Source organism: Mesoplodon densirostris, chromosome 13 (genome assembly GCF_025265405.1).
Source record: "Mesoplodon densirostris isolate mMesDen1 chromosome 13, mMesDen1 primary haplotype, whole genome shotgun sequence".
NCBI lineage: Eukaryota > Metazoa > Chordata > Mammalia > Artiodactyla > Ziphiidae > Mesoplodon > Mesoplodon densirostris.
In genome coordinates this window covers 48,687,146-48,704,973 of record NC_082673.1, presented here as the reverse complement: position 1 = coordinate 48,704,973, position 17,828 = coordinate 48,687,146, and the positions used below count along the sequence as shown (strand labels likewise).

The 17,828-nt window shown below is 38.7% G+C and overlaps 1 protein-coding gene across 1 annotated transcript in view; it reads left to right on the top strand.

Annotated features, from left to right (window-relative positions):
• Positions 1-17,828, top strand: part of PIP4P2 (phosphatidylinositol-4,5-bisphosphate 4-phosphatase 2) — an 81,445-nt gene that overhangs the window by 38,979 nt on the left and 24,638 nt on the right. Inside the window, exon 4 of the mRNA XM_060116150.1 lies at positions 4,327-4,450. Coding sequence (XP_059972133.1) covers positions 4,327-4,450 — 124 coding nt within the window. The remainder of the gene's footprint in view (positions 1-4,326; positions 4,451-17,828) is intronic.

The window sequence follows — 17,828 nt, the reverse complement described above, 5'->3', positions numbered from 1 at the left end:
ATTATGTAATGTTCTTCTTTGTCTCTTGTAGTAGTCTTTATTTTAAAGTCTACTTTGTCTGATATGAGAATTGCTACTCCAGCTTTGTTTTGATTTCCGATTGCATGGAATATCTTTTGCCATCCCCTCACTTTCAGTCTGTATGTGTCCTTAAGTCTGAATTGGGTCTCTTGTAGACAGCATATATATGGGTCTGGTTGTTTATCGATTCATCTAGTCTATGTCTCTTGGTGGGAGCATTTAATACAATTACATTTAAGGTAATTATTGATATGTATGTTCCTATTACCATTTTCTTAATTGTTTTGGGTTTGTTACTGTAGATCTTTTCCTTCTCTTGTGTTTCCTGCCTAGAGAAGTTCCTTTAGCATTTATTGTAAAGCTGGTTTGGTGGTGCTGAATTCTCTTAGCTTTTGCTTGTTTGTAAAGGTTTTAATTTCTCCATCAAATCTGAATGAGATCCCTGCTGTGTAGAGTAATCTTAGTTGTACATTTTTCCCTTTCATCACTTTAAATATGTCCTGACACTCCCTTCTGGCTTGCAGAGTTTCTGTTGAAAGATCAGCTATTAACCTTATGGGGATTCCCTTGTATGTTGTTTTTCCCTTGCTGCTTTTAATCTTTTTTTCTTTTTATTTAATTTTTGATTGTTTGACTAATATGTGTCTTGGCGTCTTTCTCCTTGGACTTATCTTGTATGGGACTCTCTGTGCTTCCTGGACTTGAGTAACTATTTCCTTTCCCATATTAGGGAAGTTTTCAACAATAATCTCTTCCAATATTTTCTCAGTCCCTTTCTTTTTCCTTCTTCTTCTGGGACCCCTATTATTTCAAAAGTTGGTGCATTTAATGTTGTGCCAGAGGTCCCTGAAACTGTCCTCAATTCTTTTCCTTGGTTTTTCTTTATTCTGCTCTGCATTAGTTATTTCCACTATTTTATCTTCCAGGTCACTTATCCTTTCTTCTGCCTCAGTTATTCTGCTATTGAGCCCTTCTAGAAAATTTTTAATTTCATTTATTGTGTTGTTCATCATTGTTTGGTTTGGTGTTTACTTCTTCTAAGTCCTTTGTAAACGTTTATTTTATTTTCTCCATTCTATTTCCAGGATTTTGTATCATCTTTACTTTCATTATTCTGAATTCTTTTTCAGGTAGACTTCCTATTTCCTCCTCATTTGTTAGGTGTGCTTGGTTTGCACCTTGCTCCTTCATCTGCTGTGTTTCTCTGTCTTCTCATTTTGCTTCAGTTCCTGTGTTTGGGGTCTCCTTTTCGCAGACTGCAAGTTCATAGTTCCCGTTGTTTTTGCTGTCTGCCCCAAGTGGCTAAGGTTGGTTCAGTTGGTTGTGTAGGCTTCCTGGTGGAGGGGACTAGTGCCTGTGTTCTGGTGGATGATGCTGGATCCTGTCTTTCTAGTGGGCAGGTCCAAATCTGGTGGTGTGTTTTGGGGTGTCTGACCTTCTTATGGTTTTAGCCAGCCTCTCTGCTAATGGATGGCATTGTGTTCCTGTCTTGCTAGTTGTTTGGCATAGTGTGTCCAGCACTGTAGCTTGCTGGTTGTTGAGTGGAGCTGGGTCTTGGTGTTGAGATGGAGATCTCTGGGAGATTTTCCCCGTTTAATATTACTTGGAGCTGTGTGGTCTCTGATGGACCAATGTCCTGAACTTGGCTCTCCCACCTCAGAGGCACAGCCCTGATGCCTGGCTGGAGCACCAAGAGCCTATTATTCATACAGCTGAGAATAAAAGACAGAAAAAATGAAAGAAAGAAAGAAAGAAAGAAAGAAAGAAGAAAGAAAGAAAGAAAGAAGGAAGGAAGAAGGAAGGAAGGAAAGAAAGAGAGAGAGGAAGGAAGGAAGTACTGAAGGAAGGAAGGAAGGAGAAAGATAGAAAGGTCAAATAAAATGAAATAAAAGAAAATAAAACGAAATAAAATAAAATAAAGTTATTAAAATAAAAAAATAAAAAATTTAAAAAGTAAGGAAAAATAAAGAAAGAAGGAAGAGAGCAAACAAACCCAAAAACAAATCCACCATTTGATAACATGCACTAAAATCTATACTAAGAAAAGAAAAGAAAAAAAAAGAAAAATGGGCAGACAGAATCCTAGGACTCATGGTAAAAGCAGAGCAATACAGACAAAATCACACACAGAAGCATACACATACACACTCACAAGAAGTGAAAAATGGAAATATATATATATATATATATATATATATATATATATATATATATATATCCTTTCTCCCAATGTCCACCTCCTCAGTTTGGTGTGATTAATTGTCTGTTCAGGTATTCCACAGACGCAGGGTACATCAAGTTGACTGTTGAGGTTTAATCCACTGCTCCTGAGACTGCTGGGAGAAATTTCCCTTTCTCTTCTTTTTTCACACTGCTCCTCATGTTTAGCTTTGGATCTGGCCCCACTTCTGAGTGTAGGTCACCTGAGGGCGTCTATTCTTTGCTCAGACAGGACGGGGTTAAAGGAGCAGTTGATTCGGGGGCTCTGGCTCACTCAGGCCGAGGGAGGGAGGGGTACGGAATGTGGGGTGAGCCTGTGGCAGCAGAGGCCGACATGACGTTGCAATAGCCTGAGGCATGCCGTGTGTTCTCCCGGGGAAGTTGTCCCTGAATCACAGGACCCTGGCAGTGGCGGGCTGCACAGGCTCATGGAAGGGGAGGTGTGGAGAGTGACCTGTGCTTGCACACAGGTTTCTTGGTGGCAGCAGCAGCAGCCTTAGCCTCTCTTGCCCGTCTCTGGGGTCTGTGCTGATAGCCGTGGCTCGTGCCTATCTCTGGAGCTCCTTTAAGCGTTGCTCTTTATCCCCTCTCCTCGTGCACCACCAAACAAAGAGGCAAGAAAAAGTCTCTTGCCTCTTCGGTAGCTCCAGACCTTTTCCCAGACTCCCTCCTGGCTAGCTGTGGCTCACTAGCCCCCTTCAGGCTGTGTTTATGCAGCCAACCCCTGTCATCTCCCTGGGATCTGACTGAAGCTGGAGCCTCAGCTCCCAGCCCCCACCTGCCCCGGCGGGTGAGCAGACAAGCGTCTCAGTCTGGTGAGTGCTGGTCAGCACTGGTCCTCTGTGTGGGAATCTCTCCGCTTTGCCCTCTACACCCCTGTTGCTGCGCTCTCCTTCATTGCTCTGAAGCTTACCCCCTTGGCCACCCTCAGTCTCCGCCCATGAAGGGGCTTCCTATTGTGTAGGAACCTTTCCTCCTTCACAGCTCCCTCCCACTGGTGCAGGTCCTGTCCCTATTCTTTTTGTCTCTGTTTTTTCTTTTTTCTTTTGCCCTACCCAGGTACGTGGGGAGTTTCTTGTGTTTTGGGAGGTCTGAGGTCGTCTGCCAGTGTTCAGTAGGTGTTCTGTAGGGGTTGTTCCACATGTAGATGTATTTCTGATGTATTTGTGGGGAGGAAGGTGATCTCTACATCTTACTCTTCCACCATCTTGAATCCCTTCTGGTTACAGTTATTTGTAAACTAATGTTCTTGAATAAGCAATGAAAGTTTTCTTGATGTTACATAACTACTTAATAGATCGTAATAAATCAGTGACTCATGTTTTATTAAAAATAAACAATTGGTTTATCTTTGACATATTTCATCTTACGTTGGAAGTGTTTTAGTAATCATTGTATACTTTAAATTGTGTTATTGCACTAGTCTTTGCTGAATATAAGCTATGCAATAAATTCTGTAGTCATGTGCCTCTGCCAAATGGCATATGGAAGTGCACAGATAGCAGTATATCAAAACCTTAACTGTGTTTTGTTTCTGTGTTTTCTGTCTTTTTGACCATTATGTGAATCATTTGCAAACCCATCTGATGGTATCCTGGGAAACAGAAAGGAAAGGAGCCTACCATGGTCCTTTCTGTCCAACTCAAATTAAACAGACATTAAGGAGTACCAGCCTACCCAGAGAAATTTGGTTGTGACTCAGCACTTTGGTACATTAATGGCACACATATATCTGTTAATGTACACTATTTTAACTTATTTAGTCTTTTACTCAAGTTGTCTTCCTAGATAGGGTAAGATAAGGAATGATAGATTTGAATTTACAAGAACTTGGAAACAGTAGTTAAATGGTTCCTAAGATGATTTGATTTGGTCCAATTCCAACTAATTTTTTTGCTTTTGAAATATTGACTGTTGCTGTTTTCTGTGATTTTGGCTCTAAAGGCTGACATTTAATTCACTTAATTTATAAAACAAGTATAACCTATTTTCAATGGTATATTCCATGTTTTTGGCCCCATAGTGTAGGTTTTGCTCTCAGTCCATTTGTGGTATAATGAAGTTGTTTCCTTTCTGTTTCCACAGTAGACGCATAATTATCCTTGGCCCAGTAATGCTTATTTCTGAAGAACAGCCAGCTCAACCTGCATTGCCAGTCCAACCAGAAGGTACAAGAGTGGTGTGTGGGCACTGTGGAAACACGTTCTTGGTACGTAACAAGACATTTGTGACAGGGACATCAATCTGTAAATGTAGGTCTTGATCACACAGATTTGACCACTGCTCATAGTCTTATAGTTTTGTCTAAGTGCAAATTGATCAAAAGATTAAAATAGAGCCTTTTTTAGAAAGACAGTTAATCAGAGCCACAACTAGGATGCACTACATTGCTTGTGAATTACATATAAGGTGCATCCCCTGACTGATTCATTTGCAAAAAGGGCCTCTCTGGGTAGGCTAATAACAAACAAGAATGCTGTGCTCCAGGCAGAGCAACATGGGTATCCTGGCTTAGTGAGCAACTGAATCTACCTCCTACCCCCATCTCCTCAGCAGAGTGCAAAATGCACACTCTCATGCAGTGGCCTTGTTTCATGGTTCTGGATTCAAGATATATTCTCATTATAATGTATCAAATTTTTTTCTGATTTTTATATATGAAACTTGGAATAACAGGAATTAACTGTGGTATCCGTAATTAGATAAATTATTGGATAAAAAATAAAGTATAAGTAGTTTGACATGAACAATTAGATAAATTATTGAATAAAAATAAAGTATAAGTAGTTTGACATGAACAAAAGTTATAGGAGTTCTTGTTTTACTACTTTTAACTTTAACCCTAAGCTTGATTTTAAAATGTTAATTTCGTAATGACTTACCTCATCAGGAAGAATAAAAACAGGTTTTCTTTTGTTATTTAGCCTCCAAAGGAGACAAAAGATTTTCCTTAGAACCTAACTACTAAAGGAACCTTCCAGAGTATAGGCATGGGGAGAGCTGAGGTTGCAGTGGTTTATAAACAAGACCTGCTGTCACTAAGGGATGAATAAGCTTAAGAAAGGGTAGACTGTTTGCTCTTTTTCCCTTCTAATTTTTATTTTTGATAAGGTAATTCATGTATAATAATTTCACATGTCAAATAGGACTGTAAAGCTTAAAGGGAAAATGGTTGTCATCTCTTTACCTAACACAACCCCAATTTTCATCCCCCAAATACTTTTGACTCTTTCAGCTGCTCTTCTGGTATGTTCTCCCATGTGTTTAAATTGTTTGCTTATTTTATTTCTTTTTGATTAAGCAGTTTTAGATATTACCTATTACTTTGTAAAACGCACGTTGAAGATTTAGCACTCTTACCACCCTGCCTGCTCTCATAATCCTTTCTCCACTTCCATACTCCCAGTAGAGTTATAATATTTTATATGATTAATAATTAGTCTTTACATTTTTTATGATTAGGTAAATTGTGTTCACAGCTGAGCCAAGTAATATATTACATTTCTCTCCTGTATGGCTCTTAAATATTTCTTGGATTTGTTAATAATTGTCCCTCCCTCTTTTAGATTTGTTTTAAATTTTTATGTACAAATCACTAGTTCTTCTCATGTTCTTTCATAGAACTACAAAATTCCTGTCAATATAGTCAAATGGGTCAAGGAATCTATTATTTAGACTTCCTCCTACACAGCTGTCATCCTGTGACTTCCCTTCACCTTATCTTAGGACTTCCTATTACCTCTTTCCTGTATTGGATCCTCTGCCATCCTTACAGTTCTTGGCTTATTACTTTATTTTGTTGGAGCACATCCTCTCTTAGCTTCTGAGAAAAGATGCAGAGAAATAAATTTGAACCCTTTTACTTCTTAAACAGGTTTTAATCTAACCCTACTTTCATGTTATAATTTGTCCAGATGTAGAATTATAGGTTGCCAATTCTTTCCTCAGAAATTTGAGGGCTTTGTTCCACTGTTGATGGGAAGATCAACTGCTGTTGTGGCTCCTAACACTTTCCATGTGACCTATTTTTCTCTCTTTATTTTCTCTTATTTTCCTCTTTCATTTCTCCAAGGTTCTGAAATAGTATTAGAATGTGCCTTAGGGAGGATCTTTTTGACCTCATTGTCTGGCTACTCAGGATCTTTTTGACCTCATTGTCTGGCTACTTTTATGATCCACTCCATTTTCTTTCTTCCATCTTTCTACAACCCCTGAGATTAGATCACCTGAATTGACATACACACACTCTCTCTTTCTCTCTCATTTTTTTTAACATATTTTTCAGTTTTGGCTTTTTCTTTTACTTACAGGGAAATTTCCTCAACTATATCTTCTAAGCTTAATTAAAATTTTAAATTTCAGATGATCTAAATTAATTTTTAATTTCTAAGAGTTCTCCTGTGTTCTCTGATTAATTTTTCTTTTTTCTAAATCACATTATCTTCTTTATGGCATCTTTCTGAAGCTATTAATTATGTTTTCTGAGGTATTATTCTTATTTATGCCTTGTCTCTATTTTCTCTCCATTGTTTCTATTTGTTTTTCTTTTCTGATAGAGGTTTTAATGAGAAGCTCATTTATATATGAGAGCAAGTTACTGATTGGAATCTCTAAGTATGCAGCAGGGGCTAAACTGTTACCCCTTCCTTCCTTCCCTCCCTCCCTCTTCCTTTTTCTTCTCTCTCCTCCTCCTCCTCCTCATCTTTCTTCTTCCTCTTCTCCTTTTTCTCTTTTCTTGAAGAACTGCCAACTATTAGTATCAATAAGTCTTTTTTTTTTTTTTTTTTTTTTTAGGGCAGGTTTCTCTGGGGAGTAATCCTCTGACCTCTTGTAAGAGGTATATCTGAGAGACAGCATTCTAGGAGCTAAGAAAGGATAACAGGGATGAAGATCTCATCTACTGTTCAGACTGTAGACTTATTTAACTCCTTTGTTTTTAGAATGGTGTTTTATTCTTGCCTTCTGCTGTGCCTGGTGTTCTTAAGTTCACAGTCCTTCTAGCTCAATTTCTCTGAGAGAATAAATCACTCTTCTCTTTCATGTGTTGGGGAGGGAGGGATTTTTTGTTTTGTGATATGGAGGGAAGAGTCTAGAACTGATACTCCTGTTTTTATCACTACCCTTAACTCCCATTTTTGAAAGCACCTTGGAGTCCCAAGGTCTGAACTATTTTGTAGTTCTTCAGTTGAATCAGCCTGCTTTTCATTGGATATCTCTCTTTAGGCAATCAAGTTTCAGCATCCCTTTCAGTTTGTTACCAAGTCTCCATCAGCTTTCCATTGTCCGAACATTCAAGGTCATTTCTTTTTGGATTCTATTTGTCCTTATGGTATTACACATTTGTAAATACAATTTACTGTCATTTTAGTCAGGTTTTGGAAAGGAAATAGAAATGCATGCATTTGTCCAATTTATTACATTTAACCAGAATTTCTATGATTTTTCTGATCTACTAGGATAAGATAAATCTTCCTTGCATTTATATTTTATTGATTAAGTCAGTGACCAAGTACATCAATTAGGGGATATATTAGGTGGGGATAGTGAAAATATTTCTTTTTTAAAAATTTCTTTTAAAAAATCACTATTGAGAATTAGGTTTGGATTTGGCTCCTGGCCGTACTAAAGCCTGACTATGTGATGCTGGGCAAGTTATGTAACTTTGCCAAATTCTGGTTTCCTCATCTGAAAATGGGGAGAATAATTGCATCTTCACAAGATTGCTGAGAGCAGTAGTAAAGACATTTGTCCAAAGTTTGTGACAGTGGAAGCTGGCCTTGTGGCTGACAGGGTCTTGGTGCACCGGCTGGGTGTCAGGACTGTGTCTCTGAGGTGGGAGAGCCAAGTTGAGGACATTGGTCCACCAGAGGCCTTCTGGTTCCATGTAATATCAAATGGCGAGAGCTCTCCCAGAGATCTCCATCTCAATGCTAAGACCCAGCTGCACTCAACAACCAGCAAGCTACAGTGCTGGACGTCCTATGCCAAACAACTAGCAAGACAGGAACAAAACCCCACCCATTAGCAGAGAGCCTGCCTAAAATCATAATAAGGTCACAGACACCCCAAAACACACCACTGGATGCGGTCCTGCCACCAGAAAGGCAAGATCCAGCCTCATCCACCAGAACACAGGCACCAGTCCCCTCCACCAGGAAGCCTACACAACCCACTGAACCAACCTTAGCCACTGGAGGCTGACACCAAAAGCAATGGGAACTACGAAACTGCAGCCTGCAAAAAGGAGACCCCAAACACAGTAAGTTAAGCAAAATGAGAAGACAGAGAAACACAGAGCAGATAAAGGGGCAAGGTAAAAACCCACCAGACCAAACAAATGAAGATGAAATAGGTAGTCTACCTGAAAAAGGATTCAGAGTAAAGATAGTAAAGATGATCCAAAATCTTCGAAATAGAATGGAGAAAATACAAGAAACTGAGGCAGAAGAACGGATAAGTGACCTGGAAGATAAAATAGTGGAAATAACTACTGCAGAGCAGAATAAAGAAAAAAATAATGAAAATAATTGAGGACAGTCTCAGAGACCTCTGGGACAACATTAAATGCACCAACATTTGAATTATAGGGGTCCCAGAAAAAGAAGAGAAAAAGAAACGGACTGAGAAAATATTTGAAGAGATTATAGTTGAAAACTTCCCTAATATGGGAAATGAAGTAGTCAATCAAGTTTAGGAAGTGCAGAGAGTGCCATACAGGATAAATCTAAGGAGAAACATGCCAAGACAAATATTAATCAAGCTATCAAAAATTAAATACAAACAAAAAATATTAAAAGCAGCAGAGGAAAAACAACAAATGACATGCAAGGGAATCCCATAAGGTTAACAGCTGATCTCTCAGCAGAAACTCTGCAAGCCACAAGTTTCTGGCAGGACGTATTTAAAGTGATGAAAGAAGAATAAAATACCTAGGAATAAACTTACCTAAGGAGACAAAAGACCTATATGCATTTTTCACAGAACTAGAATAAAAACTTTCACAATTTGTATGGAAACACAAAAGACCCTGAACTTGGGCTTACCTGGTGGCACAGTGGTTGAGAATCCACCTGCCAATGCAGGGGACACGGATTCATGCCCTGGTCTGGGAAGATCCCACGTGCCACGGAGTGGCTAGGCCCGTGAGCCATGGCCACTGAGCCTGCGCATCCAGAGCCTGTGCTCCACGATGGGAGAGGCCACAATAGTGAAAGGCCTGCATACCACAAAAAAAAAAAAAAAAAAAAAAAAAAATAGACCCCGAACAGCCAAAGCAAACTTGAGAAAAAAAAATGGAGCTGGAGGAATCAGGCTCCTGGACTTCAGACTATACTGAAGCTACAGTAATCAAGACAGTATGGTACTGGCACAAAATGGAACAGGATAGAAAGCCCAGAGAGAAACCCACGCACATATGGTCATCTTATCTTTGATAAGGAGACAAGAATATACGATGGAGAAAAGATAGCGTCTTCAGTATGTGGTGCTGGGAAAACTGGACAGGTACATGTAAGAGAATGAAATTAGAACACTCCTTAACAACATTCACAAAAATAAACTCATAATGGATTAAAGACCTAAATGTAAGGCCAGACACTATAAAACTCTTACAGGAAAACACAGGCAGAACACTCTATGACATAAATCACAGCAAGGTCCTTTTTGACCTACCTCTTAGAGAAATTGAAATAAAAACAAAAATAAACAAATGGGACCTAATGAAACTTAAATTCTTTTGCACAGCAAAGGAAAACATAAACAAAATGAAAAGACAACCCTCAGAATGGGAAAAATATTTACAAATGGAGCAACTGAAAAAGGATTAATCCCCCAAATTTACAAGCAGCTCATGCAGCTCAATATCAAAAAAACAAACAACCCAGTCCAAAAATGGGCAGAAGACCTAAACAGACATTTCTCCAAAGAAGACATACAGATGGCCAACAAACACATGATAGGATGCTCAATGTCAGTAATCATTAGAGAAATGCAAATCAAACTACAGTGAGGTATCACCTCACACCAGTCACAATGGCCATCATCAAAAAACCTACAAACAGGGGCTTCCTCTGTGGCGCAGTGGTTGAGAGTCCACCTGCTGGTGCAGGGGACACGGGTTCGTGCCCAGTCTGGGAAGATCCCACATGCCACTGAGTGGCTAGGCCCGTGAGCCATGGCCACTGGGCCTGTGCATCTGGAGCATGTGCTCTGCAATGGGAGAGGCCACAACAGTGACAGGCATGCATACTGCAAAAAAAACCCCAAAAACAATAAAAAAAACCCTACAAACAATAAATGCTGGAGAGGGTGTTGCACTGTTGGTGAGAATGTAAATTGATACAGCCACTATGGAGAACAGTATAGAGGTTCCTTAAAAAACTGAAAATAGAACTACCATATGACCCAGCAATTCCACTACTGGGCATATACCCTGAGAAAAGTAGAATTCAAAAAGAGTTATGTACCACAGTGTTCATTGCAGCACTATTTACAATAGCCAGGACATGGAAGCAACCTAAATGTCCAGATGAATGGATAAAGAAGATGTGGCACATATATACAGTGGAATATTACTCAGCCATAAAAAGAAACGAAATTGAGTTATTTGTAGTGAGGTAGATGGACCTAGAGTCTGTCATACAGAGTGAAGTAAGTCAGAAAGATAGGAACAAATACCGTATGCTAACACATATATATAGACTCTAAAAAAAAAAATTGATTTTGAAGAACCTAGGGCCAGGACAGGAAGAAAGACACAGATGTAGAGAGTGGACTTGAGGACACAGGGAGTGGGAAGGGTAAGCTGGGGCAAAGAGAGTGGCATGGACATACATACACTACCAAATGTAAAATAGATAGCTAATGGGAAGCAGCCACATAGGATGGGGAGATTAGCTCAGTGCTTTGTGACCACCTAGAGGGGTCGGATAGGGAGGGTGGGAGGGAGACACAAGATGGGGGAGGTATGGGGATATATGTATATGTATAGCTAATTCACTTTGTTATAAGGCAGAAGCTAACACACCATTGTAAAGCAATTATACTTGAATAAAGATGTTTAAAAATAAATAAATAAATAAAAGGAAAATATTTAGATGTTAAAAAAAGAAAAAGAAATCACTATTGATTTACTATAGGATTACTCCCTCTGTAAGTATTGATATATATGAATTAATTGACTAATTTAAATATAAATAAAATATATCTACTCTCCTTTTCTCTCTTATATGCAAGCATATTTAGTTTGAAATACCATTTAAAACTCTTCAAAATAGATTTTTTCAGCTTACTTCAGTGAGTTCTCTTCCACAATTACCTTGCATTTGCATTTTTGCCCAGTTTGTTTTATATTCCAAATCCTTGGCATGGATAGTCCTTATAAGACACATTATAAGTGAGCCGATTTCACTTTTTCAAAAATATATATTGAGTGTGTACCAGACACTGGGCTACATGCTGGGGAAACAGGAAGTCCCTGCCCTTGTGGGATTTTTCCAGTCTAATAGGAGAAAGACAATTAAAACAAGAATTATATGAAATCTAGTTAAGCTAAAGCAGAGAAATACAGAGTGTTCTTAGTGTACATATGGAAGCATCTAGCCTAGAGGAAGTGACATTATCCTAAGAGTAATGCAAAGCTAAAGCAGAGCTTTATAATTAATTTTGTGTGTATAGATGCTATGTCTATAATAGACTGCATATGGGCAAGCCTGAAGAAACACAAGACCAGATATTTAGGTTTTATTATTCAGAAAAGTGATCATGATGGTCATGAGTAGCATAAAGAATTTGAGAAAGAGTTGGCTATACTGATATTAGTGTAGATAAGGGAATGAGGAAGAAAGTAAAATTAAAGACAACTGTTACAAAGGTTTATATTTAATTTTTTGAAATCATCTGGAAGTGAATTCTAGAGAATGATCCAAGTTGAGAGGTTAGATAGATGTGTGTGACATGGCTTTTATTAAAATTTATGCATTTAGATATTTTCTCCACAGAAGAAAATTACTAAAGTAATTTGCAAGTCAGAAATGAACTTCTAAAAGTAAGCTCCTTCTTACTTAATATTCAGTGCAGGCACCTGAATCATATTAACATAGTAATTATGATTTTAAAACTTTAAGTCTTTGACAGGAAAGGGTGTTTTGGATTAACATATGGTATTTAAAGATTATTTCAAAATTCCCAGAAAACAAAGTTTTTGGTGACTAGAACAGAGTACATACCTTTAGGTTGGCTATTACCTTGGAGAATTTCAGACTAATGAGAGATACTGAGTGTTACAAAAAATAAACAGACCTGGAAACTCTTAATTTTGACTTGAGAACTTCACCTTATATTGTTATTATGCAGATCCAAGTAATCTTATATCCTTTCTAGTATTCTTTGCCCTTCAAGTTTTTAACTAATAGGATAATTCATCTATTTATTCCATACTTTGTTTCAGCCTTGGCTTACAAGGCCCAAAAGCAATTGAGAAAAGTTACAAAGTCCAATAGCATTGACAAATAAAATATGAAATTGTCAGGGAGAATGAAAAATAGGACAGAAATACGATGAAGTCATGCATAAGTGTATAAGTATGCATAATATTTATTCCTGAGCCGTTGTTAAAATTTTACTGAATGTTAGCTATGAGCCTTCTATGGTTAATGAAAAGAGGAAAACATAATCTATTACAACAGGGGTCCCCAACTCCTGGGTCACAGACTGATAGTCGTCTGTGGCCTGTTAGAAACTGGGCCTTACCGCAGGAGGTGAGCAGCAGGCGAGCGAGAAAAGCTTCATCTGTATTTACAGCTGCTCCCCATTGCTTGCATTACTGCCTGAGCTCTGCATCCTGTCAGATCAGCAGCAGCATTAGATTCTCATAGGAGTGCAAACCCTACTATGAAATGCACACACGAGGGATCTGGGTTGCACGTTCCTTATGAGAATCTAATGCCTGATGATCTGAGGTGGAGCTAAGGCAGCGATGCTAGCGCTGGAGAGTGGCTGCAAATACAGGTTATCATTAGCAGAGAAGATTGACTGCACAGAGACCATAATAAATCAATTGCTTGCAGACTCATATCAAAACCCTATCCGTGAGTGGCAAGTGACAATTAAGCTGCATCTGCTGGCAGGCATTATAGTGGCAAGCAAGTTGATGTACTTCAGTTGTACAGCTGCATCTAATGGCAGGCTTTAAGTCAGAATCTGACACTTATTTTAGTCCGTTCATGGCCATCCCATTATTTTGTCTACCACTTCCATCTGCGCCTCTTTCCCACACTGTGCACTTGTCTCAGTCACAGTTATGGTAAACCCACAAGCTAACCCTAGCCAAAATGAGTAAAAAACAAACGTTGCTGGAGAGCTTCTTTGAAAAGGGGGAGAGACCCAATGATTAGACAGCAAAGACTCTAAGACTGCCAACAAAAAGAAAGCTGCATTTAAAAGAAAATACCAAGAGTCCTACTTAAATTATAGGTTCATTGCCACAGGTGATTCACATTCTGCAAGTCTGCTTTGTATAATATGTGGCGACCGGCTAGCCATTGAAGCCATGAAACCTTCAAAACTGCTTCGCCACATGGAGACCAAGCACCCTGCATTAAAAGACAAGTCTTTGGAGTTTTTCAAAAGAAAAAAAATGTGAACATGAAGAACAGAAGCAATTATTGAAGGCCACCACTTCATCAAATGTGTCTGCATAGAGAACATCATTTAGTGGCTACCTGCATTGATAAAGCTAAGAAGCCCTTTCCTATTGGGGAAGAATTGATCCTGCCTGCTGATAAGGACGTTTGTCGTGAACTTTTAGGAGAGGCTGCAATTCAGAAGGTGATACGTGTTCCTCTTTCTGCTAATACCATAACTAGATGAATTAGCAGAGGATATTGAGGCACAATTGTCAGAGAGAATTAATGAGTCACCGTGGTACGCAATCCAGGTTGATGAGTCTACCGATGTTGACAGCAAGGCAACAATGCTCACTTTTGTGTGATATATTTTTCAGGAGGATGTGCATGAGTATATGTTATGTGCAATTTTGTTGCCAATCAACACCACAGCCGTAGAACTATTCAAGTCTTTGGATGATTACATATCAGGAAAACTGAATTGGTCATTTTGTGTCGGGATATGCAGACAGAGCAGCTGCCGTGACTGGACGGCTTTCTGGTTTCACTACTCTGGTCAAGGAGGTCGCTTCTGAATGTGAGTCTACACACTGTGTCATCCATAGAGAAATGCTGGCTAGCTGAAAAATGTCACCTGAATTTAACAACGTTTTGCAGGATGTGATTAAAATTATCAACCACATTAAAGTACATGCTCTTAACTCACATCTGTTTGTGTGTCTCTGTGAGGAGATGGACACAGAGCACACACATCTTTTGTTATACACAGAAGTGAGATGGCTTTCTAAAGGTAGATCACTGACCAGAGTTTCTGAGTTACGAGAGCCACTCCAGAGATTTCTTTTAGAAAAAGTCACCACTGGCCGCACATTTCAGTGACACAGAATGGGTTGCAAAACTTGCTTACTTGTGTGACATATTCAACCTGCTCAACGAACTCGATCTGTCACTTCAGGGGAGAACGACAACTGTGTTCAAGTCGGCAGACAAAGTGGCTGCATTCATACCTCTACTAAAGCCAAACTGGAATTATGGGGACAACGAGTGAACATTGGGGTTTTTGTCATGTTTCAAACATTAGCAGAAATTTTGAAAAAGATTGAGCCAGGGCCTTTTTTTTCCCAGCTGGTTCATGATCACCTATCTCAAAATGATCAAAAGAGTTTGAGTATTAGTTCCCAACCAGAAAAGAACCCTGAATTGGGAAGGAATGGATCTGCGACCCATTTGTGAATAAACCAGGTGAATCAATTTTGTCCGTGCTACAAGAGGATCAACTGCTTGAGGATGAAGATGATGGTGGCCTTAAAAGTATGTTTGAGACAACTTCAAATCTCCATATGTTCTGGATTAAAGACAAGGTGGAATATCCTGAGATTGCCACAAAAGCACTGAAAAGCCTGCTTCTATTTCCAACATCCTGTCTTTGTGAAGCAGGGTTTTCTGCAGTGACAGCAACCAAAACGAGATTACAGAGTAGACTAGACAGAAGCAACACACTTCCGGTGTCACTGTCTCCCATCACCCCCCGATGGGACCATCTATTTGCAGGAAAACAAGCTCAAGGCTTCCACTGATTCTGCATTATGGTGAGTTGTATAATTATTCCATTATATATTACAATGTAATGATAATAGAAACAAAATGCACAATAAATATAATGTGCTTGAATCATACCGAAACCATCCCTTTCCCCCCTCCCCCCGGTCCATGGAAAAATTGTCTTCCACGAAACCAGTGCCAGAAAGGTTGGGGACTGCTGTATTATAAGATATTTGTGAAGTTTTCGTAAAAGTTCACATAGGAGCTTTTACTGGAATACTGAGACCTAAGAGAGAATTTTTCCCATGGATTAAGATAAAACAACACTATAATGGACTGTGTCCTCAACAATATTCTTCATTTATAATAACATAATACAATGTAATATAATATCACTGTTCTAATGCTAAAATTAAATTTACTAGGAATTCACTTCACAGTATTCATTTAACAGCCTGGCTGGAACCATGGATAATGTTGAGAAAAGCTAGATTTGTGTTTTCCAAAGTGTATTCATTAGAACACTCATTTTATAGGATAATAATAAGTGTTATGTCAGTAAAGAGTTCCAGGATCATTGGGAATTGCTAGGATAAAAAAATCAAGCAGAGGGCTTCCCTGGTGGTGCAGTGTTTGAGAGTCCGCCTGCTGATGCAGGGGACACGGGTTCGTGCCCCGGTCAGGGAAGATCCCACATGCCGTGGAGCAGCTGGGCCTGTGAGCCATGGCCGCTGAGCCTGTGCGTCTGGAGCCTGTGCTCCACAACGGGAGAGGCCACAACAGTGAGAGGCCTGCATATCGCAAAAAAATAAAAAAAATAAAAATAAGCAGAATTTTTATAGTTATATTCTTTAGCACTTTTATTATGTAATATGTTAAAATAATAATAATTAAATGTTGTTAAATGATTAAATAATAATTAACTTAATTATTATAATTAAATTAATTAAACTTAATTTCTTATGATAAATAAATAATGTTAAAGTCCAAGAGGAAGTTTTATGTAGTATGTGGAAACAATTTTGAGGGGATTGTCTAGCCAGACCAATGTTTTAGGAGATATTGTTTAGAAAATAATTTTCCAGAGGCTTCCCTGGTAGCGCAGTTGTTGAGAGTCTGCCTGCCGATGCAGGGGACACGGGTTCATGCCCCGGTCTGAGAAGATCCCGCATGTCACGGAGCGGCTAGGCCCGTGAGCCATGGCCGCTGAGCCAGCACGTCCGGAGCCTGTGCTCCGCAACGGGAGAGGCCACAACAGTGAGAGTCCTGTGTACCTCAATAAATAAATAAATAAATAAAAATAAAAATAAAATAATTTTCCAGAAGAATAAAGGTAATACAAGCTCGTCCTCCATGAATGTAAAGAAGTTTCTTAAAACAACTGAACAGCAGAGAGTTTAATATTGCATCTATGTGGGACATGTATTCACTGTTGCTGTTGAAAGGCAGGTCCACATTCTGTGTAGGGTTGACATTTTCCAATAAAATCTACAATATGTGCCTGAATCATAGATGATGGCCCAAACTTTGCCCTGAAGTGGGCCAGTGTAGTACCTTCAGACAGGTTAAGATTTTCTTCACTAGTTCATAGGGTTCTATGGTTTGGCGGCTTAGCAGAGAGTGGCAGCAGACTAGTCTTAGCAGTATACCTTTTTTACATGCCTTCTAAAATCAATTTAAAAATATACCTCGGGGAAACTAAGTTTATCTGTTATACAGAATGGTTAGAAATTAGCCAAATATTGGAAGACCTCTACTAAAAATAATTGGGTTTTAGAGAAGTTGCTTTTAATCGTTCTGATAGAAAATATCTATCTATTTTTCACAATAACCAAAATATGGAAACAGTGCAAATGTCCACAATGGATAAATGGATAAAAAAGATGTGGTACATATATACACAATGGAATATTATTCAGCCGTGGGAAAGGAGAATATTCTGCCATTTGTGACAACATAGAGGGACCTTGAGCACATTTACTAAGCGAGATGACTCAGTCAGAGAAAGACGAGTACTGTATGATACCCCTTATATCTAGAATAGAAAAAAATCAAGCCTGTGAAAAACAGAAAAATGGTGGCTACCAGAGAATGGGAGGTGGAGGATAAGATTGATAGTACAAACTTGTAACAATAAATAAGTCACAGAGATCTAATGCACAGAATAATGAATAGAGACAATAATATTGTACTATAATTATGTAATTGATAAATATCACTACAGTGGCATCCATGTTACAAGATATATATATATATATTTATATATATATATCTCAAAGAATAGACTATATACATTAGATTTGTACAGTGTTACATATCAAATTTATCCAATTAAAAAACAGGAAAAATTAGATTTTTTTCTATTGACACTTCAAGGTTTGGCAGTAAATTTTTAAGAGTGAAGAGGCTGCATTTTAGATA